The sequence below is a fragment of the Hyperolius riggenbachi genome, chromosome 8 (genome assembly GCF_040937935.1).
Source record: "Hyperolius riggenbachi isolate aHypRig1 chromosome 8, aHypRig1.pri, whole genome shotgun sequence".
In the NCBI taxonomy this organism is placed as follows: domain Eukaryota; kingdom Metazoa; phylum Chordata; class Amphibia; order Anura; family Hyperoliidae; genus Hyperolius; species Hyperolius riggenbachi.
The window spans coordinates 221,511,739-221,538,961 of record NC_090653.1 but is presented as its reverse complement, the minus strand read 5'-3'; the positions used below and the strand labels follow the sequence as shown (position 1 = coordinate 221,538,961).

Sequence of the window (27,223 nt, the reverse complement as noted above, 5' to 3'; positions counted from 1 at the left end):
TAGAATTTAAAATACTTTTAATAATTTCATAAATCCTTTTACAGATCCCTGGAGTTCAGCTTTAATATTCTGGATTATGCAATCTCCAGTCCATGTACTTTAAAATGACATGTGGCATGGTGAGATAAACACGTATCTACAGTACTAATCCTACTTAGAACTTGCCCGATTTCCATTGTCTCTATTTTGATTGTAAGAGTTAACAACCCAGTGCTATTTTATGCAGTCTCTCTAGTCAGACCCAGTAAGACCAAAACCATATTTGTTGCTTGAAGGATACATCGGGGGGGGGGGGGGGGTGTTAAAGTTTAACTCACCTGAGGCTTCCTCCAGCCTCTAAAAGTCTGTTAGATCCCACATTGTAGTTCCACTCCATGCCAGTACTCTGCTCTCCTCTACAAAATTGTAACCCATGGCCAGAATCTTCTGCGGCTGCAACTGCGCAAGCACACGCAGAATATCCCGGTCGCAATCCTTCGGAGGGGAGAGCAGAGTCCTGGCTCGGAGCAGAAGTACGGTGTGGAACCTAACAGACTTTTAGGGGCTAGTAAAGCTCCCCCCCTTGTATCCTTTAAAGAGACTCTGAAGCGAGAATAAATCTCGCTTCAGAGCTCATAGTTAGCAGGGGCATGTGTGCCCCTGCTAAAACACCGCTATCACGCGGCTAAACGTGAGTCCCTTACCCCCCGAAATCCCTTCCGTGCAGCCGGGGATCTCTTCCTGATTGAGGCAGGGCTAACCGCCGCAGCCCTGCCCCACAAGCGTCTGTCAGCGCATATCTCCGCCTCTCCCCCGCCCCTCTCAGTCTTCCTTCACTGAGAGGGGCGGGGGAGAGGCGGCGATGCGCTGCTGATAGACGCGCTGAGAGGCAGGGCTGCAGCCGTTAGCCCTGCCTCTAGGAGCAGCAATATCTACAACCAATTTGGTAATTGATTTTGCGGGGGGGGGGTTGGAGGGACACCCGTTTAGCCGCGAGTTAGCAGCGTTTTAGTAGGGGCACACATGCCCCTGCTAACTATGAGCTCTGAAGCAAGATTTATTCTCGCTTCAGTGTCTCTTTATAGCTACATACACATATTAAAGTCTTGATGGGGAAAGCACAGTTCCTGACCATTTCAGCTGAAATGTATGCATAGGCAACAGCCATATTTTGTGCCCATCAAATAAAGGGCAACAAGGAATTGCTTGTGATACTTTTTTCAGTAGATTGGTCTGTCTTTCGGGAAACTGCAGACAGCTTCCTTTATCCCTTTCCTCCATAGGACAGTACAGAGCCAAACATGCATGAACTGTAACAAACCTAGTAGAATGTCAGCTAAAGATTCTTCCAGCTGGCTCAAGTCTAATATCTGCAGCTAGCATTATTCTATCCCCGACACCATAATCCATTGCTCAGGTTCTACAACTCCGTAAATAGGAACAGTCAATTCTGATTGATGCAAAATGATGCACAATTTTCAGCTTGAAAATAGACCAATCGAACTCCCCCTTGGCAGGATTTCATTGGTCTATTTTGAAGCTGCATACATTTGCATCTCATTGGCCATCCTTTTCAACAAATAGAGAGCAGGTGAAACCAATGAGAATGTAGTTTGCCAATCTAGATTTGCAAATCCTAAAACCAAAGGAAAAAATTATAGGATTCCAGGAAACCTCTAACTAGTATTAGTACTATAGATACGCATTTATCTATATTTATCTCATATTTAACTTCTGGTCCACTTTAATACCCCTCAATCCAGGAACACAATGCGAGAAGGATATTACAAAAAAAAAAAAAAAATTTGATGTTCTGTGTATCACTTTGAGCTGCACCATCAGTTCATTTGTGTAAGCCTATCGAAAGAACAAAATAATAGAAATATAAAGCATATACGTTCGATAATTTAAAAGAAAAATAAAGGCAAGATGCAGCATTTCAGCAGCAAAGTGCTTCAAATAAAGGGGGAAAAAAATCCAGCGCAGTACACAGAATGTGGAGGGACTTCAGAGGAAATACGGTGTGGTGGTCCGAGGCGGGATGACTCGCTCTGAATCTGGAACAGCACGGAATAGTTTTGGCTCTCGAGTGTTCACATCTTTGAAAACCATGATGGAGGCGATGTTGCCACAGCGATAGCAGTAGTTGGGGGCCGACCAAACTGTCACGAGCTTTTCATCAAACATGAACTTGTAGCCTTCGTGTACCAGCTGATGTGCTCGGCAGATCAGCTTCAAGTTGTTTATGTGTACAAACTACAAAAGGGAAGAAACAAAACACAGCATGTAAAATCATAACACTATTCATTTCACATACAAGATGTAAAAATCCTAAATAAATGGGAGAATCATCAAATAAGCAACATCAGCAGCAGGGTAGGCTCTGAGCTCTGTATTCACTGTTTGTCTTCAATGTAAAAGCCAACCAATCGTAATGCAAATAGACTGAAAGTCACTGGGCGTCGTGCTCATCCTATGGCTGTCTTAATAAATGGGATTATTATTTTTTACCAAGGCTGGAGAACTTTGCTAAAGGACAAGTAAGAGGGATATGGAGGCTGCCATATTTATTTCCTATTAAACAATACCAGTTGCCTGGCAGCCCTGATCTTTCTGGCATCAGTAGTGTCTGACTGGATTTGCTGCATGCTCATTTCAGGTGTGTGATTCAAACATCTGATCTGCATATGCTAGTTCAGGGTCTATATAGCTAAAAGTATCAGAGGATCAACAGGATAGCCAGGCAATTTGCATTGTTCAAAAGAAAAAATATGGCGGCCTCCATACTTCTCTCGCTTCAGGTGTCCTTTACAATGCAAACTGGATTTGTATCAGGCACAGGTGTATTTATCCAGTCTTCGAGGGCCACATTCATGTCAGGGTTTAGGATGGACTGAGAAATGTGTTCTACCCAATTCAGCCCCATAAACTAATTTCAACTGTGGCAAATTTGTGCGAGGACCTCGGTCCTTGAGGACTGGAGTTCAACCCCCTGGTCTAAGATAAACTTCTGCTCAATTTGGACTCCTGTACATCCACTGTCTCCATTCAACCTCCACTGCTGTTCTGAAGCCCAGACATAGCTAGGCACTCTTAACCCGAGCATCTTCTAGCTACGGCCGCAGTGACAATGTAGAAGGACTACTTCATTAAAAGGACTCCGAGCAGTAAATACAATCAAAATCTGAACTTACCCGGGGCTTCCTCCAGCCCACCGTAGGTCGGGAGGTCCTTTGGCGTCCTTCTGGCTCTTCTCCCAGGCCCTGCTCAGAAATGGCTCCCGGCGACACTGGGCCCGAGTGTCGGGGGCTCCTTCTTTCGCAAAGATGACGGCCGCCGTGATGACGACTGACGTCATCTTTGCGGAAGAAGGAGCCTGACACTCGGGCCCAGTGTCGCCGGGAGCCAGTTCTGAGCAGGGCCTGGGAGAAGAGCCAGAAGGACGCCGAGGGACCTCCCGACCTATGGTGGGCTGGAAAAAGCCCCAGGTAAGTTCAGATTTTGATTGTATTTACTGCTCGGAGTCCCTTTAAACAAACCCAGGGTTTCTGTTCTAAAAGATGCCCTAGCTGTCATGCTGATTCTCTAACCCAAAATAAGAAGACTGATCATGTGTTCTAACGTCAAAAAATAAAAAAGTGGCCACACACTATACAGTTAAAAGATTACATTTTTCACCAATTCGATAATTTCAATTGGTTCCCCTGAAAAATCGAGATTCTTTGTTTTTGATCGATAAATCCGATTGAATTTCCTGTTTTTTTTTTTTTAATTTTTGGAGATTGGACATGTTTGAAATTTCAGACCAACTTTATCAAGAATTGTATGGTGTGCGATGGATTGTCAATTACTTGATATACAAATCCAATCAATTTTTTTCTGAACTTCCAAAGATTTTATTCGTGATTGGAGAAAAACTGAACATAGGTGTGTGGTACATTGGTCAGATTTTTGAATTGTTACAATCAGTCAGAAAAATTGATTGCCATTCTTGAATTGAACAGGTATTTAAAAAAATTGTATGGTGAGTGGCCACCTTTAATCTTTAGCCCAAGTCCAATAATCAGAAATAATCAAGTCAAATGACGTGTATAAGCCTAAGGCCCAGTAGCAGCTCTTTAGCCAGTGATAAGAGAAGCGTAATTACAGTGGAACCCCAAGGCAGTGGTTCAAGAGCAGTGTTACGATGGAAAAAGAGCAGCCTGCAGCATTTTTGCCGCAATCCCGGATGGTATGCAAAGCAATTGAGGAAAAATGGTGATAGCTCCAGGAATCACACTGAACATGGCAGTACTTTACAATTTGGAAATTGCCACCATGGCTACTAGTAGGCCCCAGCTCTTAAAGGGAAGGTTCAAGCAAAAAAAAAAAAAATGAGTTTTACTTACCTGGGGCTTCTACCAGCCCCATGTAGCCATCCTGTGCCCTCGTAGTCACTCACTGCTGCTCCAGTCCCCCGCTGGCAGCTTTCTGACCTCGGAGGTCAGGGCCACATTGCATACATTTTTACGCATTCCAGCTAGTGCAGGAACAAAAATTTACGCGTTGCACCACTAACGCGTAAAAATGTATGCGTTAATGTTCCTGCAGGAGCGGGAATGTGTAAAAATGTACGCAATTCGGCCCTGACCTCCGAGGTCAGAAAGCTCCCAGCGGGGGACTGGAGCAGCAGTGAGTGACTACGAGGGCACAGGATGGCTTCATGGGGCTGGTAGAAGCCCCAGGTAAGTGAAACTCATTTTTTTTTTTTTGCTTGGACCTTCCCTTTAATATCAGGAAAGCTGAACGGTTTCAGAAGAGGGTTAATGACCACAGTCTGCTAGTTTCTATCAGTATAGGTTTCCTTTAACCCTTAGACTGCCAGTATATTTTTAAAAAGCTACTCGCCAGTGCCAGCTATGTCTGAATTGTGCTTATTAAATGTGTTGCCCAAATCTCTACGTTAACAGTCAGTAGGTATTGTCATTGAGGAGCAAATAAATTTGAGATGATTGAGAATTATTGTCCAGTATTATGCTAATTATTATAAGAATCGAAAATGTAAATTTCTAATCAAATCTTACAGTGAAGCATTTACTTGATCCATTTTCAAGCTGAACAGATAACATTTGCATAATTCTGCTTTAACTCAAAATTATTTGTATATCTCACGCAAGGTAGAAAGTTGCTAGTGACTCAAAACTTTGTACTAAATGCACTTAGATATCCAAGGAAAAGGAATTATATTTATTATATATTTATTATGAACGTCTGCTGCAAAAAGGAAGTTAATTTTTCAATGTCTTTGGACGTCCATGGTGTATGGATGCGGAAATGCCTATAGACATTGACAGCAGTCTAAAGGTGGCCACACACCATACAATTTTTTAAATATCTGTTCAATTTAAGAATTGCAATACATTTTTCTGACTGATTTTAACATTTAAAAAATATGACCAATGTACCACACACCTATGTTCAATTTTTTCCTCAATTATGATAAAAATAATTGGAAACTCAGAGAAAATTGCTAGGGTGTGTAGATTAATAAATTAACAATCCAACACACACCATACAATCTTTAGTAGAAATTGAAGAGAAATATCTGGCATTCCGGATCGATTTAAATCGAAAAAACGGGAAATCCGATCGGATTTTTCAGTCGAATGAAAAAAAAAAAAGCTTTCGATTTTTTCGAGAGATACGATCGTTTTTATCGAATTACTGTAAAATCGGATCTTTTTATTGTATCGTGTGTGGCCACCTTAAGGGATAAACTTTAAAGAGAGCCAAAGGCGGGGCTCAAAAAAAAAAAAAAAAAAGTAGGCTACCTGATCCACAGGGCTGAGCGGATCAGGTAGCCGCAAAAACCGCTGCTCCCGTGGGCTGCAATAGCCCACTTTCACTTGCTTGACCCCTGGGTCATGACGCTGAGCTTAGAGACCGAGTTGTCTCTCATAGCGTGCAGGGAGGAGGGGGAGCGGCAGGAGGCGTGGCCAGGGGAGAGAGCTGCCCGATGGCAGCTCAGGAAAACCTGTAGGAACGCCCCTGGCAGGAGTTTTAAACAGGGAATTCCTCTCCCCTCTGTCTACCTCCGAGTTAGTGACAAATCTTGTCCCTAATCTTTGGGGGGCTGAAAGCGGCGGTTGGGGGGACACAGAGCCATGTCATTAGGCAGAAGACATGGCTCTGTGTCCCATCTGCCCCCCATATCCCCACCTCGGGTTCTCTTTAAAATGGCAAGAATACAAAAAAAGTTTATCTTTAAATTTACCTCATTAGTGACTTTTGCTCCAAACAGCCAACCTGCCCCTCGAGGACTGATTGCCCAAGTGTCCACATCCTCTGGATCTGACCACACCAAGTCACAGAAGGCTCCTTTGTGAGGGATTTCCTGATTGCGTTCAATGGTCCGGATCTGATCCAATGTCTTTATGTCTGGGGACAAGCCTCCATGTACGCAAAGTATTTGCTCATCTATTAACTGAAAGACCCAGAGAAATCAATTATAATACCAATGTATTCATTAAAAAGGCCAATAGGTCAGCTAAAGCACATCTGACCAGAGGTAAAATTACCTGAGGTAAAAAGAGAGGTATATTCATGCTGGATTATTAATGGATTTATATACAATATATTACACAGCACTGGACAATGATAATAGGTGTGACAGTAAACACAATACTGGTATTAAGCAGTAAGACACACAATGTGATCATTAGTAGTCCCAACAATACAAGTTCGCACTATTCTGTGAGCAGAGTGCACAAAAAGTAGGATACACTACAGGGAGGGAGGGCCCTGCCGAAGGCTTACATTCTAAAGGATCTACATACCTATGTGCGTTGTGCATTCCCCTACTCGTTCTCATTGTCCCTCAATCACTTCTTAAAAAATTATTGACTTATGACTAAAGAAATCTTTGGACAAAAAGATACAGACTCCTTGTGCGGTTCCCTTCCATTCCCTGCTCTTCCCCATTAAGACGAGGGAAAGGGAGGGACATAGGAGGGAACATTACAGCAAGCATGCCTCTTCCTGTCCGAACATTTGACTTCAGCCCAGTCAAATTTTTTAAGGAGTGGTTATGGGGACCGGGGGAACAAGGAGAAGAACGGACAACGCACAGAGACATGTGGTTCCAGCATGACCATACCTCCGTGCTCCCATTAGGTAGCGTTGCCTCAGGTCAAGTATTCTTTAAGCATAAGTGCAAGAATAAAATGTGCATTTACTCACAGCTGCTACTGTCAACATATCAAACACCTTGGTGCAGTAGCGCCACGCATTGGCATTCCCATATTTTGTTTGGCACTCATCTGAAAGAGAAAGGTATTAAATAGACATGGACTTGTTTTCTTCACACACAGCGTCATCTGCAATATAAACTGAGAATTAAGTACATGGATGAGAGGTTACCGTCAGCTTACCATAGATGGAAAAAGACAAAGCAGCAATACTACTGTAAATAGTAGTGGGCATATCTAGCTGCATCCCAAAACATAACATTACACTCTACAGTATACTCGCACACAAGCTAAATCGTTCACATATGACAGTGATCTGCAAACTGATCTCCAGCTTTTAAGGAACTACAAGTCCCACAATGCATTTGCCTTGATAAATCATGACTGTGGCTGTCAGACTCCTGCAATGCATAGAGGGACTTGTAGTTCCTTAACAGCTGGAGAGCCAAGTTTGCAGATCACTGACACATGACAAGGTAATCTATATTAAAGTAAACGTGAAGCGAAAATAAACTTAAGAGATAATGAATCGTATGTGTAGCTAAAAAATAGAACATTAGCAGCAAATGAAAGAATCTCATATTGTTTTCCAGCATAGGAAAACACTTCAGTTATCTGTGCAAAAAGCTTCTCTGAGCTCAATTGCATAGATAACTGAAGTGAATACAGTTCTATTTTCTGAAGCACTTAAAGAACAACTGTAGTGAATATGTAAGCTGCCATATTTACTTCAATTTAAGAAATACAAGTTGCCTGGTAGCCCTGCTGATCTATTTGGCTGCAATAGTGTTAAATCCCACCAGAAACAAACATGCAGCCAATCTTGTCAGATCTGACAATGTCAATAAGACCTGACCTGCATAAGCGTGTTCAGGGTCTCCTGACCTGCATATGCGTGTTCAGGGTCTCCTGACCTGCATATGCGTGTTCAGGGTCTCCTGACCTGCATATGCGTGTTCAGGGTCTATGGCTAAAAGTATTACAAGCACAGGATCAGCAAGACATCCAGGCAACTGGTATTGCCTAAAACAAAATAATTATGGCAGCCTCCATATACGTCTCCTTACAGTTGTCCTTTAAACGGCCAAGAAAAAGCGAGACAGCTTCTGATAAGGTTTTACTGCAGGAAGGGTCGAAGGGTCATTATTTCTGCTTTGTTTTAAAGCTTAAAGAGGAATTGTAACCAAGGATTGAGCTTGTTCCCAATCAGTAGCTGATACTCCCTTTCCCATGATAAATCATGACTGAATTGTTTATAAATAATTATTGCAAAAATGAAGCACCCTTTTTCATTATTTTCACTGCAGTTCCTCTTTAAAGTGTACCTGTATCTGAGATGGGCTGGAGTGAAAAAAAGGCTGATTGTTCCCTCGCCAGCCTCCTGCGCTGTTTGGATCCACTGCAATTCGCCCAAAAAAATCCTGCAGTCGAAGCAGGCGCAGTCTGGCCATGCGTTCCTGTGGCCGGGAGCATTCTGCGCCTGCACAGTAGTACTGTGCAGGACGCTCCCAGTGACAGGGGCACTGGTGTTGCCAGGCATGCACAGTACGCTTAAGAACAGAGGACTTTACGATGCGAATTGCGGAGGATCCAGGCGGCGGAGGATGGCAAGGGAGCAATCAGCATGGAGAATGCCCCAGGTACGTATATTTTTTTCTCTCTCCAGCTCATCTTAGGTTTCCCTTTAAATGTGTGGTTTTAAAACTGCAACTGTGACAGTATGAAGCAATGTAAAAAAACAAAAAAAACAAACAAACCTATATAACTGGAAAAAAAAAAAAAAAAAAGGAGACTTTCTTTAAAGGGACACTTAAGCCAGAAAAAAAAAATGAGTTTTACTCACCTGGGGCTTCTACCAGCCCCCAGCAGCGGTCCTGTGCCCTCGCAGCCACTCACTAATCCTCTGGTCCCCCGCTGCCAGCTAGTTTCGTTTTTGCCGACAGGCCTGCCCATGCGTAGCTTTCTCCGCATTCCCTACTGTAATTAGCGCTATTGCGGCCCGCAACGCGTACAAAGATACGCATTGCCGCATTACCTACGCATAGATATGTGGCAACGCGTATTTTTGTACGTGTTGTGGCCCGCAATAGCGCAAATTACAGTCGGGAATGCAGAGAAAGCTACGCGTGGCCAGTCCTGTCGGGCCTGACGGCAAAAACGAAACTAGCTGGCAGCGGGGGACCAGAGGATTAGTGAGTGGCTGCGAGGGCTGCAGGGGGCTGGTAGAAGCCCCAGGTGAGTAAATCTCTTTTTTTCTGGCTTAAATGTCCCTTTAACTAATGTTCTATTCATTATCTGCACTACACATGCAATTTGTAATAAGTTTTTTTTTCGCTTCCGGTTTGCCTTTTAGGCTGATCATTTCCACTATGAACAAAAAGTGCTTTGGTTTTCATGAAAGTTGATATGCATTAACTTTTACCCACTATTTTCAGGTTCTGATCTTGACTACGAAAATGAGGATGAAATTTGTGGTTCTCAGATTCAAGCAAAACTTCCAAAGGCACTTTTTAGAATATCTCAGTGTATAATTACCATAGAATCCATATACTTGTGTGATCTGTCTACTCTCATGGTTCCCTCTCAGCAGTGTGATGCGATCTGGCCATTTGGCTTTCAGAGCAAGCAGGTAGGTGAAGGTTTCCAAGCTGTAATATCCTCTATCTACAAAGTCTCCCTGAAAATGAAAAGGTAAGCAATGACAGCAGTGTTAGACTGTATGGTAAATAGTATCATATACATTCTAAACTGCAGATAAGTGACAAAACTGTGGATTGCACCAACCAAAAAAAAGTAACTACACCTCACTTATAAAATAAATGCTCCAGACATTATTTGCACCTGGAGGCAGGCCTATGCAGTTTGTGTTTCTCTGCAGATTTGACTGTCAATTTAAAAGAGATATTTCAGTTCAAACAGATTACTGCGCCAGTTCATTTATCAATAAACGCTCTCATTCAGTCAGGATCGCTGCCGCAAGATTCCAGACGGAAAAGATAAAACACAGAACATCATAGCGTATTATATCATAACAATTCAGCCAAAGCCTGCTGCCAATTGCACTTACAGACTCCTGCGCTTGTATCTTGCGTATCTCAATATCTTTATTGATGTCCGCTTCCCTCTAGTGTGGGCGGACATGGGTAACCTTAGAAACTAGAAGGAGGGACTAACAGTACTAAAGAACGAAGTGATTGCTCGCTCCCATGCCCCTGATGAGTCCGGATAGGACGACGAAATGCATAGCGTGGAGCAAGCAGTCTAACGTATGACATCATCGCGCCACAGAGCCCGGCCGGCATAGCGCGCAGGAATCCAGAAGCCCTAGCCGAAACACGAGCAGAGAGCGGGACGCCGCATGGTACTCGCCAGAGGGGGGTGGACATCAATAAAGATATTGAGATACGCAAGATACAAGCGCCGGAGTCTGTAAGTGCAATTGGCAGCAGGCTTTGGCTGAATTGTTATGACATAATACGCTATGATGTTCTGGGTTTTATCTTTTATTTTTTGAATATTAAACTGATCGGTTTTTGGAAGTGAGGCTGCTGAGCCATTCTGTTGACAAAGTGTGATTACCACCAGTGACCAACGGTGGGCTACATCTGGTGAGCTGCTAGAAGTATTCAGTGTGTTGGGAAGTGAAGTGCACGGAGTGGTCACCTATTCACTGCATGGAGTGTTGAACTAACACTTTGGAGGAATGTTCTTATTGCTGACTGTGATTGATTGAATCGAGACAGTATCACACTGTGAAATTTGTTTACAGGTACTAGTGAATGAGGAGGAGCGCGTGGCAACAAGCTCTGTTGAGCGGAGTATTGTATTTAAAAGAGATATTGATGCTTTCTCAATTGACTCTAGCCAATGATTGCTCATTTACATAAGTTACTCTATTAATCATTTTTGTCTGAGTTCTATTACCAGCAAGCATGTAGAATAAGCAGGAGTTGGGAAAGTCCGTATGAGTCATAGTGGCAATAAATAAACTGAAAACATCTCCGTTCTAATGCTAGATAACACAAGTTCTGAATAACAATTTCAAATCCAAATCCCTGGTAGTGGGGCTAGGGGGTGCATCCTAGCCCCACTCTGCAATGCATTAATATGCTTTTAAGCGGGGCAGTGTGGTGTCAGGGGAGATTCAAGTACCCAACTCCGTCCGACACTTTGATTAAAGGGGCCTGTGTTGGAATAAATAAGATGGCGGTGCAGCTCAAATACACCTAACTAATATTTGTATTACTTGGCATGGTGCCACAGAGGATCAAAGTGTCAGACCTAGTTCAACACTGATCAAAAAGGGCCTGACGCTGTTTCGAATTAGCCAATGGCTGCATGGCCAGCGGCAGTCATATTGTTCCTTGTCGGACGTAGTACAACATCAAGAGCTGGGGAGAATGGTCCGCTGTTCGTCAACAGTGGACCAAAAAAATGGGGGGGGGGGGGGGGTAAACCATGCAAAAAAGGGAAAAACACACGGATTAGTAATAAGAAAAAAAAAAAGTTTTCAGCTGAGCAACGGCTGTTTACCTGGTTTCTTTACTTTTTCTTGCCTTCATATCCTGTCTCCCTGCATTAGGTTTTATGCACAGTATATTTCTAATTAGTTATATAAGAAAACAAACTAAAGGCTTTCTTTACTGCCAATTATCCATGGGGGGTACAGAAGTGTTTTGGCTCCTGTTTACTTTTCAGGAGATCCTTCCACTGTTGATCACTACCTCATTTGCACAGAGAAAAGCGCACACACACACACACACACACACACACACACACACACACACACACACACACACACACACACACACACACACACACACACACACACACACACACACACACACACCTGTCTGTCTAATGTCAGTTCAGGTACACTTCAAAATTATCAGTGTTCGAAAATAAGTCCTAAGTAACCTGCATTAAATACATTAAATATGAAGCAGTAAATGAGCAGGGTTACTTACCATAAATATATAGTTTGTATCAGGAACCTGTCCACCAGTCCTAAATAGTTCACATAGGTCATAAAACTAGAAGAAGAAACAAAAACAGAAGACATAAGGCAAAGTGCATCTTGCCATTAGCTATTGCGCCCCCCCCCCCTTTCCCCAAACAAAAACCTCTGGTCTCTCCCTGCCCACCTACACACACAGCATGCTTATCCTGGAGTATATACAGTACTCTTCCACAATTACCTGGAAATATAGTACCAATTCTGGTGAAACAACTGGCTGCTTATTTTAGAGGACCCTGTATACAGTAGATCCATTCATATGAATTCACCATTTTATCCTAAAATAGAAAAGATTAAAGCACAGATTTGTAACCCTGGAAACCTTTTCTCCTGTCTGATCATGCCATATGGAGTGGCCAAGTCACAGCACAACTTGCTCACTCCCATGTGATCACAAGACACCCCTATTCTGAGGACTCATGATGCCCAGTTGGAGAGAAGACCGCATTAGGTCATCAAAAAAGGAGGTAGTAAGGAGGAAACCCGAAGTCAGTAGTAACAGGCTTCAGTCACATGCAGTATTTCTTTTTCTATATGGCTGGATAATTGAGACGATACTCAGGGTAAGAAACCACTTCTGTAATTTAAATTAAACACTTTGGTGTCAGTATTGTCTGGTATGTGGGCACCTGTAAGTGTCAGGTACAAAAAACAGAGGGTGATCAGGGCCATGGATCACCGGAATGCCCCTTCCAGAACTGGACCTCTTCAGACTCTCCAGACTGAGAATCAGAGCCATCAGAATAGCAAATGACCCTTCTTGCTTCCTCAGTCCCTTCCCTTCAGGCCACCACTACAGATCCATCTCCACTAAGACTTCCAGACACAGAAACACCTTGCCCCAAACCTAAATACAAGAACACCCACCAACCAACTACCCTAGTCTCCCCATAACTGAGAGGCATATAGAGCCTACCATTTTCATTTTTCTGCTAAATGAAGACGCTTGGCTGCAATAGTCATCCTGTGGTTTCAGAATTTTCTGTGTCACACATATGTAAGAAGCATGCAGCCTGTGATGTTTGTATGGAATCAGATCACCTGCTCTAGATACTCGTTCAGGTCCATTCAGAAAGTAATAAAAGCAGAGTTTCACCATAAAACTTAGAAAAGCAGCATTTTCAGAAGGGAGACTGCAATAGCTCCTTCCATATCTCAGTGTAATTATTTGACCGCTATTTGACCTGCAGCCAGACCTGCCGTGTCACAGCAGTCCCTCCTTCGGTACAGAAAGCAGTGTGCTACTTACCTGTTTGCCTTTTGTGAAGGTGGACAAACAGTTTCATCAGCACATTTTGCAATTGTTTCTCGGCCATAAACCCTAGTTCAGCCTTCAGTTTTTGTTTTTTCTCTCTCAGATATGCTGATAGCAAGTTTGCACTAATTAGCAACACACAAATTTATCTGCATTGCACATTTTGCAATGTATTTAAATGAACAAAAAAATAATAATATGCATTTGGATGTGAGAAAATGCAGTATGCCAGACGATTTTTTACTGCATGCAAATCAGACAGTAGCCTATTCAGTTAATCAGGCTGTGTTTCCCTGCCTCATTCGCATGTGGGTAAACGCTGCAAATTCACAGCAGTGGAGACAGACCCTTGATCTCCCTTAGAAGCACAATGAAGGCAGACAGGGTGAGCTCTGTGTTCACATTGAAAGACCAGCTGGTGCATTCCCCCTGTCTAAATCATGTGGAAGATCATAAGACAGTACGAGTTTGGACTGTTTAATGTCATATGCAGCTGGTTTAGCCTGAATAACAGACTAAAGTCTTCCGGACCTTGGTGATTTAAATCTACACCTTTTTTGGTAGCGGTTATCCCTGCAAAGCATAGATTTCAATCAACCCTGCCATTCACTCTGGCCACTGTATCCTGCTGTCACACCATGAACTGGGGCTTTAACAATAACATGAAGCTTGCATGGTGTATAGATAATAATTCTACTCAGTTACTAAAGAAGCAAATCCAATCAGTGCCAATACTATTCTCCTACACACTACATGGTGTTGAAAATGAAAGCTCTGCTTGGAGTAAAGCACAGCAACATGCAACCCTGGCAGGCTACTTTCAGTAAGGCCTGCTTCACACTTGGAGCGCAAATAGCAATCGCCCAGTTACTGCAATTTTGCAGCAATTTCCGTTCAAAAGTAAAGAATCAAATTGCGATTGCTGCAAAATGCTGCATGCAGCACATTTCACGTTTGCGATTTATAGAAATTGCTAACGTTGCAGTGAGAATGACCCCATAAGGATATATCAGTCACAGCGCTTGATTGCAGGTAATCAGCAAATTGCCAAATCGCTCGCCAAAAGCACCCGAGTGTGAACAAGCCCAAACTATTTCCTCCACCAGCATTACCTTTACATAAGCTATGGAAAAATCACAGCCTATCGTTAGCTGCTGAAGATCATAAGCAGGGAGGGTCAATAAGAAGCAAATAGTGTCAAGCTGACACCAGATTAACCACTTCCAGACCGACGTAGTTAGAATCTACATGCTGCTGGTGGCTGTGCAGCTCTGGCAGGACATACATTCCAACTATTCACTGCCGCGCACTCATTCCATCTGTGCCGTTGCTGCACCCGCTCTGCTGTCTCAGTGACAGCACAGCTTCCGCATCTTGGTCAGTACTGTGAGCCAATCACACTGATCACACGGCACAATAGGGAAAGGACAGCTCTGGTGCAAGAGGGTTACGCAAATGTTGTATTCAAAATGTATGCAGTCTGAAAATGGAACAACTGAATTCCACCCTGGCAGGATTTAGGCTGTGTTCCCACTGCAGCGGAAAATGGACAATTTTTGTCTTTTTTTTTTACTGCATCTCAAAACGGACAGACAAATCCTATTTTATAAATCGGATCCGCTCACGTGTCAGTCAGCAACTTGGGGTAAACCGACGGGGAAGCGGATGCGTTTCCCATATAGGTTTTAGTCAAAACGCATGTACCCCAGGCTCCAACCCGGCCTCAACAGACTATCGGTGTGGACACTATGGTGTCCACTCCCGCTGGCTGGTCATGGTCTGGCTCAAGTGGAAAAGTTGCATTAATTTGCACCATTTTCAAGCTGCATACATTTGCATCTCAATGACCATCCCTAATCATAAGGGTTAACCTTCCGTGCAGTATGATTCTTCCCTAATGTTAGGGTCTAAAAGTGGTACCATTTTTTCCTGTGCTTTTAGACCCTAAAATTGGGGGGGGGGGGGGAATCATACTGCAGAGAGTCTACAACAGCCCATGCATCAAGTACCCAAAAACTGCTCCAACGCCTCGCCCCCCCCACAACCCTGTCCTGTACATTACTTACCTCCCCAGGATCCAGCGCTGCAATTATCCTTCCTGTCCTTCAGGTGGCACTCTATCCCTATGGTGAGATCACCGTCTGTCGTCATATGACAAACGGCAATCTCTCCCAAGCGAAAAAGCACCTCTGAGTACAGGAAGACGACCAGCTGCAAGCACCCAGATCCCGATAGAGATGAGTTCTAACTGCCGCTGTGCCTCCATACCTCCCGGTAACCCCGGACCAGTCGCGGGATTACCATTCCTTGCTCCTTATTTTTCACCCAGAGCATGGCTCGGAGTTACCGCCAAATCCTATAGAAAAGCTACATCACAAAGGTAACATGCAGCAGAGAATTTCTGCAACTACATACCTTTAGTACTGCGAATGCCAGTTAAAGCACCATTGAAATGGGGAAGGGGAATGAATGGAGATCACAGTGGGCTAGACTTACTCTGCCTCCTGAAACTGCTTATTGTCTTTAGGGTCCCCAGTCTTTCACTCCCCATCCCCCAGAAGTTTCTCCCAGCAGCACTGATTGATTCTGAACTGCACACACGAGTATAGAGCTGAACATGCGCAGTGGACGAGAGCTTACCTTATCTGTGTGTGCAGTTCGAAACTCGCACCTGCACAGTTCAGAATTGCTCAACACTGGTGGGGTGGGGACTTCTGGGAAGATATTTGATGGATCCAGTAAAATGCTGAGGATGGGGAACAGGAGAGACCCTGAAGACAATGAGCAGCAACAGGAATCTAGGGAGGAGATAAATTAGCCCACCATGGGATTCATAGATGCAGCTGCTAATGTCTATATCACATGCAGCAACTAGCAGCTACATATATACCAGGGCTATGGAGTCTAAGCAATGTGTGGGTGCCTGGAGTCGGGGGTTTCATAAACTTAGGACACGGAGGATTTTTGTACTAACTCCACAGCCCTGGTAAGTATTAGACTAAGGAGGTGGAGTCGAGGAGGCGGAGCAAGTTTGGGTACCTGTAGTCGGTAAACTGAGAAGTCGGATGATTTCTGTACGGATACGACAGCCGTGATAGATACATACAGCAGCCAGCTATATGCTTCTGTCACATGGACACATCTTATGCCTGGTAAACGTCATGCAATTTCCCATCAGATGGGTCAATCATTTCCAACAGATCTGATCGGATTTCCGATTGTTTTTCTGATCACTTCTATGCAAATTGATCAGAAGAATGATCGGAAATCAGACTGGAAAGTATCTATGCGACCCATCTATCTGATGAGAAATTGCATGGCGTGTACCAGGCTTTAGCTACTACATAATTAGTGTGCTAGAGCCTGAAGTCTTATCTGTGAACTGACAAGTTCAAGGAGGATGTGCAATTCTACAGGTAAACTATAAACTCAATGTAAACAACACGGGAATGCAGCTATTTACCTGCCCATGTATGTCTCCACAAACTGTGACTGGCGTAGACACCGGCTGAACATTGGATTCTTCCAGCAGCAGATCACAAACATAATCACATAACCGCTTTAAGAAAAAGAGAGAAAGTGTGAGTCACTTAATAAACTTACAAAGCGCAGTACACAAAGCATACTTGCAAAAGCTAATCAGTTTCTGCCATCAGATAATACACAACAGAAACTACAACAGCTTTGATTCCTATGCCCCAATAACAGCATAGCTATTAGAAGCCGAGGTACTTTAAAAACGTCAGTGAATGAGGCAAAGATTTATGTTCGTCAAATCTTTTTGGTTTTGGCAACTCGTACCTGAACATTAGGGCAGGTTTCCAACCGCATGCAAATTTCAGATGTGGAATCTCAACCAATTGCAATTAATAAGCCGCTTCAAAATCACATGGGGAAGAAATAGTGCCTGCTGTATTTTTCCGGTCATCGCATCCAAATCCCCATAGCTGTGCATGGCACGGCTAGAGGGAATCAGATGCGATTTCGCTTCAGCACGGGTGCTGCCTCTGATATGGGAACGGAAGCAGCACCCTAGTGGAAACAGGCCCTTAGATGTATTTTAAAGGGTGAGCGAATATGGGATGCATTGGCAGTATTTTTCACTACAAAAAAGCACCGTTGCTTTAGTGTTGAGATAGAAAAGATTTGCTGGCGATGGTGAGAGGAGGGAAGTGTGTGAGAAATGGGTAAGGGGGAGACCAGGAGAAGACAATGGTCCACAGTCAATTAACTTTTTCCCCATGAGATATTTTAACTTTACCAATTAAATAACTTTAAAGCACCCAGCACACACACAAAAAAAAAGATTTCTAGTACTGTTGCCTACATTTTCAACTAACATGATTAGGCGGCACCCTCTCAAAATGGCGGGTTTTCAAGCGGTTGTAGTAAATTACATCCACAATATTAGCCCAATAGTTGTAGAGGGTACTAGGATTGGAGAACTGTTCCCTAAATTGCTAGGTGCTAAAAAGTTTCTATTGAGAATGAAAAAAAAAAATCTTTGGGGAGAAAACTTGGTATAAAAAGTTACTTGAATAAAACCCATCGGGCCCGATCCAATTCAGGTTTACTCCTAGAAGATACGTTTTCATAATTTAGCTCTCTGCAATTGAAAAAAGTATGTAGAAAAAAAAAAAACAGGTTAAAAGTACTGTCAAAATTATTCAGAATATTTTCTTGCTTGCTGCTGGCTTAAAGAGACACTGAAGCGGAAAAAAAAAATATGATGTAATGAATTGGTTGTGTACTATGTATAATTACTAGAAGATTAGCAGCAAAGAAAATATTCTCATACTTTTATTTTCAGGTATACAGTGTTTTTTCTAACATTGCATCATTCTCTAATATGTGCAGATTACACAACACTCTGCATTCAAAATGATTCTTTCAGAGCAGTCTGTGAAGTAATGACCTCTCCTCTAGCAGAGGAAAAGTAAATAGTCCAGGAACAGTTGAGATAATAAAAGTCAGATAACAGCCCTCTCCATGACTATAGTCGGAGAGCTTAATGGCTTGTTTGCATAGAGATAACAACTGGAGTTTCTCAACTCTTCCTGTACTGGAAACATTTAGACTGATGTATCTGATCTTAATGTTTTATTTCTTAGCTGTGCTACACATACAAATCATATTTTTTTTTTTCGCTTCAGTGTCTCTTTAAAAGGCATTTTATTTAGGCTCATGCCAGGAACTAACTAGGGATTGGGTCCCGATTCCTATTTGGGGGGGGGGGGGGGGGGATGCACAGTTATGGTGTGTGTACACACCTTGAGGAACACTTCAGCGTAGGGAAGGCCCTGCCTAGAACTCATGGAAAAGCATGTGATCAGTGTGATAAACTGGTAGAATTGTAAGGTTCTGATTTGCTGTGGAGACTTCCTTGTTTAACCTTTGATCATGACCAGCAAAATAGAGCATTATAAATCGATCTGCTGATCAAACTGTTCACATGCTTCTCAGAGTTTTTCTAGGCAGGGCCATCCCTAATTCTGAGAGCAGGAGACATAAGTTCAATAGTTCAAGATTTGTCTGTGTGGGGGCTGAAAGTAAAAATTTACCTGGGAAAATAAAGTTTTAAATTTACATTTTAAACTTCTAGATGAGATGCAAAATAAGACTGGAATTTCAAGAAAATCCTATTTAAAGATCAGGGCTGAGTCGGATGATTTTTGTACCGGCGCCAGTTTCAGCATTTATTTTCACTTCAGGTTTACTTACAGTCAACCTAAACCTTAAAATCTGAAAGCACACATTTTTAAAAGTATTTCTTTCGGGACTGCATTTTCTAATGTAAAAATCTACCGTATTTGTGCACATCTGCTTGCCTACAGTTGTACATTTATCCATTCAGATAATTCCTTTTCCTTTTTTTGTACAGCGCTTCCTCCTATCGGACTCTGTGCTTGTGAGGCAGCCACTAGAGTGCACTCAGTAGGCAGTAGCAGTGTTAGGGAGTCTCGCCCAAAGAACTCCTTATTGAATAGGTGCAGCTTACTGAACAGGCAGAGCAGATATTCGAACCCTGGTCTCCTGTGTCAGAGGCGGAGCCCTTAACCATTACACTATCAAGCCACCATCTACAGATGCAAGACACCTGCACAGGTTCACTTTCCCAGACGTCTTGAAAATTCATTTTCTGTGAATTACAAGCCTGTGCCCACAGAATGACTGATAAAAGTGTCTGCCCTTCTCTCTGCATAAACCTGAATATGGATAAGTGGCAATTCACCAAGCAGTTAATTAAACAAATATGCTAACTACATCCATGTGCCATCCTTGTCGAAGGCTTTCAAAACCACCCTCAATCACATTTTCTACTCTTATGACGGATTATGTAACCTGGCCTAGTGATTCCTACTTTAGACGTCACATGGTCATGCCAGATTTACTGACCCCTGAGCTAAACCTCGAGAGAGCCGTAAGCTAGCTATAGTGTAATGATATTTGACTCATTAAACTTTTACTTTGCTTCCACACTTAACAGTCATGCTTCCACACTTAACAGTCACTTATGAACCTTATTGCTATTAAAGCTTAAAGAGAACCCGAGGTGGGTTTGAAGAATATTATCTGCAGACAGAGGCTGGCTCTGCCTATACAGCCCAGCCTCTGTTGCTATCCCAAACCTCCCTAAGGTCCCCCTGCACTCTGCAATCCCTCATAAATCACAGCCACGCTGCTGACAAACAGCTTGTCAGAGCTGGCTGTGTTTATCTCTATAGTGTCAGTCTGCTGCTCTCCCCGCCTCCTGCAGAACTCCGGTCCCCGCCTGCATCCCTTCCCTCCCTGCTGATTGGAGGGAAGGGACGGGGGCAGGGACTGGAGCTATGCAGGAGGTGGGGGAGCAGCTGAGACTGACACTACAGATGTAAACACAGCCTCACAGCACGGCTGTGATTTATGAGGGATTGCAGAGTGCAGGGGGACCTTAGTGGGGTTTGGGATAGCAACAGAGGCTGGGCTGTATAGGCAAATCCAGCCTCTGCATGCAGATAACATTCTTTAAACACACCTCGGGTTCTCTTTAAGTTCGATTTTAAGTTGAGTTCTAAGATGCCTGACTACTTGATATATGTAACTTAGTGAAGCTTAGTAGATATATAGCTGCACAATCTGGGTGTTCCAACTGTTCTTTTGCAATTGTATTCATTTCTGAATAAAAGGTAGTTGTAGGTTCTCCTTCGAGGCATTTTAGCTACACGATATTTGCCTCTGAAGTACCATTACTCAGATATTGACTGTAGACTGGCAGTGGGTGGAAATATCTAAAGGAATTGGACTTAACATACAATGTACAGTTGTTTAGCCAATCGTGCTTCTGAGAAAAAAAAATTTCTTACATAACAAGGAAAAATAAAAAAAATTATGACATTTAGAAGTCACATTCTGGGAAAAATGCTTTTAGCAGGCTGGCTGCCTTGCTGATCTTTGGAACGCAGGATCACACAGCTTCAACAAGCATGCTGTTAGTTTTTACGCAAAAAACTATTTTTTTGAATTCTATAACTAGGTCAGCCATTGCAGCATCCACAAAGTCTTATTATAAGTCAACTTAACCACTTGAGTACCTGCAGCCCCTGGCCCTTAAAGGGGTTCTGTGGGGTTTTTAAACGGCCCCTTCAGCTGTCATGTGCCTGCACGGTGGGGAATGGCGAATCGTAGAGGATGGCGTGTGTAAGTGTCAATTTTTGATTTCAAACCCCCCCACAGAACCCCTTTAAAGGAAACCTGAAGCGACAGGGATATGAAGGCTGCCATATTTATTTCCTTATAAGCAATACCAGTTATCTGGTTGTCCTGTTGATCCTCTCTGCCTCTAATACTTTCAGCCATAGACCCTGCATGCAGCAGATCAGATGTTTCTGGCATTATAGTCAGATCTGCCTAGATAAGATGCATGCTTGTTTCTGGCGTCACAGCCTGGATGTGTGTGCATGGCTACGTCAAGAGAGCACAGCGAAATATCCTAGCGTTTTCCAATCCCCTTGGATGATTGGGCCACCTTCAGTGTCTTCATGCATCAGGTCACGATTCGCTGGATGGTGCTCTTATTGCGCCCAATGTGTGGCAATTGTATGCATCGAACACTATATTATAATGAGGAGCTCTAGAATACCAATGAATCACTTGTCACCCCAATTGGGAAAGCCACCTCATGAGATATCACCCAGATAGCAAAGACAAAAAACAAGGAGGTGTCTGCTTAAACAGATATCAAATTTTATTTAAAGGACCATATAAAGAACTACACAGAAATACCTTATCCCCCTTAAAAGATAAAATTATATGGTCTTTAAATAAAATTTGAAATCCGTCTAAGCAGACATCTTGATTTTTGTCTTTGCTAATTGTATGCATCAGAAAGAAAAAAAAGGGTCATGCAGCTCTGGGTTTTGCATAGGACTCTACTGGTACTGTAATTTGCATGCATTTATTCATGGTGTTGAGATTTCACTTGTGATGAGCGTACACAATCTTGGACACTATCACCCAAAAGAATCATTCATAATTGTTTCAAGTTAGAGTTTAAAGGGAACCAGAGACGAACGATAGTGAAAAATGACAAAAGCTTGTATACATACCTGGGGCTTCCCCCAGCCCCATAAGCCTGGATCGCTCCCACGCCGCCATCCTCCGCTTCCTCTATCACCGCTACCGGGTCCCATCACTTCCGGCGGACGCGGACAATTATCCGCATGCACAGGGGCTCCCTCCATACCCGTACGCATGCGGCTGCACAGTATGGAGCCACACGCGTAAGGGTATGGAGGGAGGCCCTGTGATGCAGATAATTGGTCGCGTCCGCCGGCCAACTGGCAGAAATGACGGGATCCGGTACCGGCGGATCCAGGCAGCGGAGGACGGCGGCGTGGGAGCGATCCAGGCTTATGGGGCTGAAGGAAGCCCCAGGTATGTATACAAGCTTTTATGTATTTTGTCTCTGGTTCTCTTTAATAATGATTGATGCACAGCTCTATTTAGAGCAGCTTTACAAATGATTCAATGTACCTTCGGACTGCAATGCTGTGTTTTCACGAGAAGCTGAGGGGTACTCGCTGAAAAAGGTTTGTTCCACTATAAATCCAAAATTGAAGAGTTTAAAATATTCTTTGAAAAACGTGAAGCTCCTAAGAATAATTGGATCAATACTTGTAGCAGAATAAATCTGGCAATATAACTCTAGTGGAGGTTAGGGGTCATATGTAGTGGCTGGATAGTGTACTGGTTAAGGGCACTGCTTTTGACATGGGATTTTTGCATGTCTCCACAGGTATTTTTGTCCATTAATCTTTAGCAATGAACTTCAAATCTTTCAAGTTGGAGGGTCTTCTTGCCTTCACCCTGATCTTTAGCTCCCTCCATTGATTCTCAATTGAATTCACGTCAGGACTCTGGCTGGGCCACTCCAAAACGTTAATGTTGTTGTCTAACCATTTCTTTACCACTTTTGCTGTGCGTTTTGAGTCATTGTCATGCTGACATGTCCACTGTGCCCAAGGCCAGGTTTCCCTGCAGACTGCCTGATGTCGTTGAGAATCCTCATCTATTGCTCTTTTTTCATGGTGCAGTTTACTGTGATTAGGTCACTTGGTCCACTGGCTGAAAACCCCCCCAAAGCATTAGGTGAGCTACACCCAGTTGAAGCCCGTAAGAGGCAGGCACAATGCGTAGGTGGGCAGGGCCTCAACCTGCACTGTGTCCTGAAGCGCTCTGGAGTCTCTCCTTGGCCGACTGAAGACAAACAGCTGTTGGTTTGCACGCTACCAGCCTCTGGCGCCGGAAACATCTCCTGTCTATAGGACTGAGGTCCGGCGAAGCATACAGAGAGCTCTGCGCTGCATAGCAATTCCACTGAGGGAGGCAACACGACGAGAGTAGTGAGTAGAGAATTCTGGCCTGAAAACTAGTGACTTTTTCAGATATATCTGCACCTTCTCTCCTCCCCCCCCCCCCCCCCTGCATTGTAGGAAGTCATTGCCAACGGTACCGGTACCTTTGTATGGGTGGTGTTTGAAGAGTGAGGTGTAGTGTGTCTGGGCACGGAGCGCTCCAGTGTTTTTCGTTTTTTTTTTTTATATTTGGTCTCTTTCTTAAGCGTTTTGTACCAATAAAGATTGCTTTTTTACATGGTACCTGTGGAGTGATGGCACTAATTCCTTTTTGATTTGTCCAAAGCATTAGGTTCCCACCACCATGTTTGACAGTGGGGATGGTGTTCTTTGGATTGAAGGCTTCTCCTTTTTTACGTCAAATGACGGAAACATCATTGTGACCTAAAAATTCTATTTTTGTTTCATCTGACCATAATGCAGAAGACCAGAGGTCGTCTTCTTTGTCCAGATGAGCATTTGCAAAGGCCAAGCAGGCTTTTGTGTGCCTTATCTGGAGAAGTGGTATCGGCCTTGGTCTACATCCGTGGAACCCAGCAGTGGGCAGTGTCCGTTGGATTGTCTGCCTTGAGACATTGCCACCAGCAGAGTCCAGATTCACCAGGATGGCCTTTGTGGTGATCCTTGAATTCTTTTTCACCTCTTCCACTATCCTCCTGGCCAACACAGGCGTCACTTTTGGCTTCCGACCACGTCCTCCGAGATACTCCACAGTGTGGAATATCTTGTATTTTTAATACTAATAGCCACTGGAATTTGAAAACATTTAGAAATAGCCTTGTAGCCCTTTCCTGACTTGTGAGCAGCCACAATGCGCAGCCGCAGGTCCTCACTGAGCTCCTTTGTCTTAGTCCACAAACCAACTGTAGAGAGCTGCTGTTTTTTCACCTGTTGAGTTAATTAAAACAACTGTTCCCAATTAATCAGGGTAATTAGGATACTTTAGAACAGCTTGGACTATTTGGAATGGTATAGAACTTTGGATTTTCCCACAGACTGACAGTTTGTGAAGGGTATGAATAGTTTTGGACTGGACACTTTTTGCTCATTTATAAATAAAAGCGGAGAAATGTTTAATTCCCACAATAATGCCTCTTGTACATCATCTTACCTTTTGGGAGACACCCATGTCATTTCCCATCAAAAAGTAAGTTTAAGTCAAAATTTGCCAGGGGGTATGAATAATTATGGTCAGCACTGTAGATCTTTAAATATCAGCAACCCCAAGTACCACTCCCACCATATGGGAAGCAATGACTCACTACAGAGTTACTTTAAAGGACAACTGACCTGAGAGGGATATGGAGGCTGACATATTTATTTGAATCAATACTAGTTGATTGGCATCCTGCTGATCTTTTATTTCATTAGCAATATCTGAATCACACACCTGAAACATGCATGCAGCAAATGCAGTCAAACATAAGACCTATACTATCTCCTGTTAGCAAACCACTACCTTCCTGTTAGCAAACCATGGTCTTACAACTGTTCAACATCTAATAACTACAAGTCCTATCACTTCTGTGGCGCTGTACAAAGTAAGAAACAACCATGGGCTACATAATACAGACAAGGGTATACACAAAGTATAGAGATTGGTACATAATTGGTTGACAAAATTACAACAGATGTAACATGATGATCAAAATGTATAGCAAATTCCAAGATACAAAAGAATGAGAGAACGCTACCCTTGGGCAGGCTTACAATCTAAAGTGATTCTGTGTCAAATATAACCCATTTGGCCCATGATTAGTATTTATATAGTACCAACATTTTCCACAGCACTTTTTAGAGTACATAGTCATGTCAAGGTATGTCACGTAAGAGTTCTATAGTCATGTTTTGAGTCCTATGGGAGAAAAGCACTCCACAAATATTATATTTATATTATTAATGTATTGTATGTCTCTAACTGTCTCTAAGAAGAGCTCACAATCTAATCCCTACCATAGTCATATGTCCAGTGTAGTCTAGAGCCAATTTTTAGGGGAAGCCAATTAGTTTAGAACATACAAACTCTATGCAGAAAGTACCCTTGCTGGGATTTAAACCAGGTACCCAGTGATAGAAGGTGAGAGTGCTATCCACTACACCACCGTGCTGCCCCAGATAAAGGTATTCTGTCTACAACTTAGTTAACATGTGTATATTCACTTAGCTTATGAAATTAGTTTCACTTCTAGGTCTCAGGCAAGGGAGGTGTGTCACAGACTACATTGCAACTGGAATCAGGAACCAGGCCCATCTATCCAAAAATCTCCTAGATCAGTTACTGAATGTTGTCATCACCCCTTGTTTTATTTTGCACTGCATAGTCTTCTATACTAAATTGACGGACTGAGCTGTAGGGGGGGAAGGATTGGGGTCACAGGAAAGCCAGCAGGTTACCACTCACTGCTACATGCGTAAGAGGCCAACAGCTCGGCTGCCACATCTATCAATTTGCAATTAGTGGCTGCTAGCAGTGATACAGCACTGGGCAGAGCAGTTCGATGCACTCAGCTCCGCCATGACACATCCACATAGAAGCCAGCAGCCGGAGGCCTCCATCCCCGCCGCTCACCTTCAGGTCATTCTCCGGGAGGTACTTGCACTGCCGGGCGATCTCCACATACTTGTCCAAGTCCAGGGGAGCCATCTTTGCCTCAGGTACCAACTGCTAGGGCGGGAGGCACCGGGAGAACGTAACTTCCGGCCCGGAGCACCTTCCTCACTTCCTGGGGGTTGAAGACGCGGAAAAGGAAGAACTGCGGAAACCTTTTTTTCTTTCTATAAAATAAACTTTATCAACAACAAACAACGTGGCTCTTACACTGCTTTTTTCCCAGGCATAGCTAGTTGCGGTGGCAGATATGAATATGGCCTTATTCTGCTTCGCATGTGTAGAAAGGATGTCTGGGGTTCGGTACTAAAAGAAGAAAAAGGAAACGGCTGCGGTGTAACCAGGAGTGCAGGAAGCTGTTGCCATGGTGATGGTGGCCTAGCAGCGGCTGTGGGGAAGTGCTGCTAGTCTGCAGAGGTCCTGACGAAGGAGAGGAGGGGAGAGGTGGGTGACAGTATTGCACTGCATTTGTATTGCTACTTTCTTGTCCTATTTTATTCCATAGCTCCCAACTGTCCCTCTTTTGGAGGGACAGTGCCTCTTTGGGAACCAAATCCCTCTGTCCCTCTTTCTTTCTCATTTGTCCCTCTTTCAGGACTGATGTACAGATCTGTGTAAATATAAGGTTTAAGATAGCAGTTTCCCTACCCATACCTCCCAACTTTTTGAGATAAGAAAGAGGGACACTTAAACCACACCCTTGCTACGCCCCTCGCACACCCCTAGTCATGCATATCATTAAGATTTCATAGGAAAAATATGTTGGTTTGTCATTGAAACCATCCTGGTCCTTTCTATGCTGGTTCATTTTCCTTCATATCAACATTTGAAAATTGAAATATAGCATTTTAAAGGATGGGAATAAAGTTTGGAGTCCATTAAACACACTTTTCAGTAGAAAAATCCATATATACTATTGTGCAGCAAAACTGCCACAAGTTATGAATGGACACTGGAGCTTATGGGACATTCATATAGTAATTCAGACTATTATTATTATAGTTCAGTCTTCAGTGTGGTTGTGGTAAGAAAAAAAAATGACAGAATGAAAGAACAAAATAAATCTGTTACTGAAAATGATTGTGTCTGATGTAAAATACTGCATTTCAATGAATCAAATTGAAAATGATTTGGTGTGAAAGATTGAATACTGTATCTTAGCAAATTGATATATCACCTTCAGGGCCCTTTTCCACCTGCAGTCGCTAGCGTTCACGCTCGTGAACGCTAGCGATTGCTGAATCG

At 43.3% G+C, this 27,223-nt stretch overlaps 2 protein-coding genes across 3 annotated transcripts in view; one reads left to right on the top strand and one right to left on the bottom strand.

Annotated features, from left to right (window-relative positions):
• Positions 1–26,282, bottom strand: PPP6C (protein phosphatase 6 catalytic subunit). Its single transcript, XM_068248194.1, has 7 exons — positions 25,940–26,282; positions 16,941–17,036; positions 12,173–12,238; positions 9,741–9,882; positions 7,198–7,277; positions 6,233–6,442; positions 1–2,235 (listed from the first exon to the last, which is right to left on the bottom strand). Exons 1-7 carry the CDS (start codon positions 26,012–26,014, stop codon positions 1,987–1,989), a joined length of 918 nt encoding a protein of 305 aa, XP_068104295.1. The 5' UTR covers positions 26,015–26,282; the 3' UTR covers positions 1–1,986.
• Positions 26,113–27,223, top strand: part of RABEPK (Rab9 effector protein with kelch motifs) — a 30,973-nt gene continuing 29,862 nt past the window's right edge. Inside the window, exon 1 of one of the 2 annotated variants that reach the window (XM_068248193.1) lies at positions 26,113–26,422. The gene's annotated coding sequence lies outside the window, so the exon portion shown is untranslated. The remainder of the gene's footprint in view (positions 26,423–27,223) is intronic. The other variant, XM_068248191.1, reaches the window with a different exon arrangement.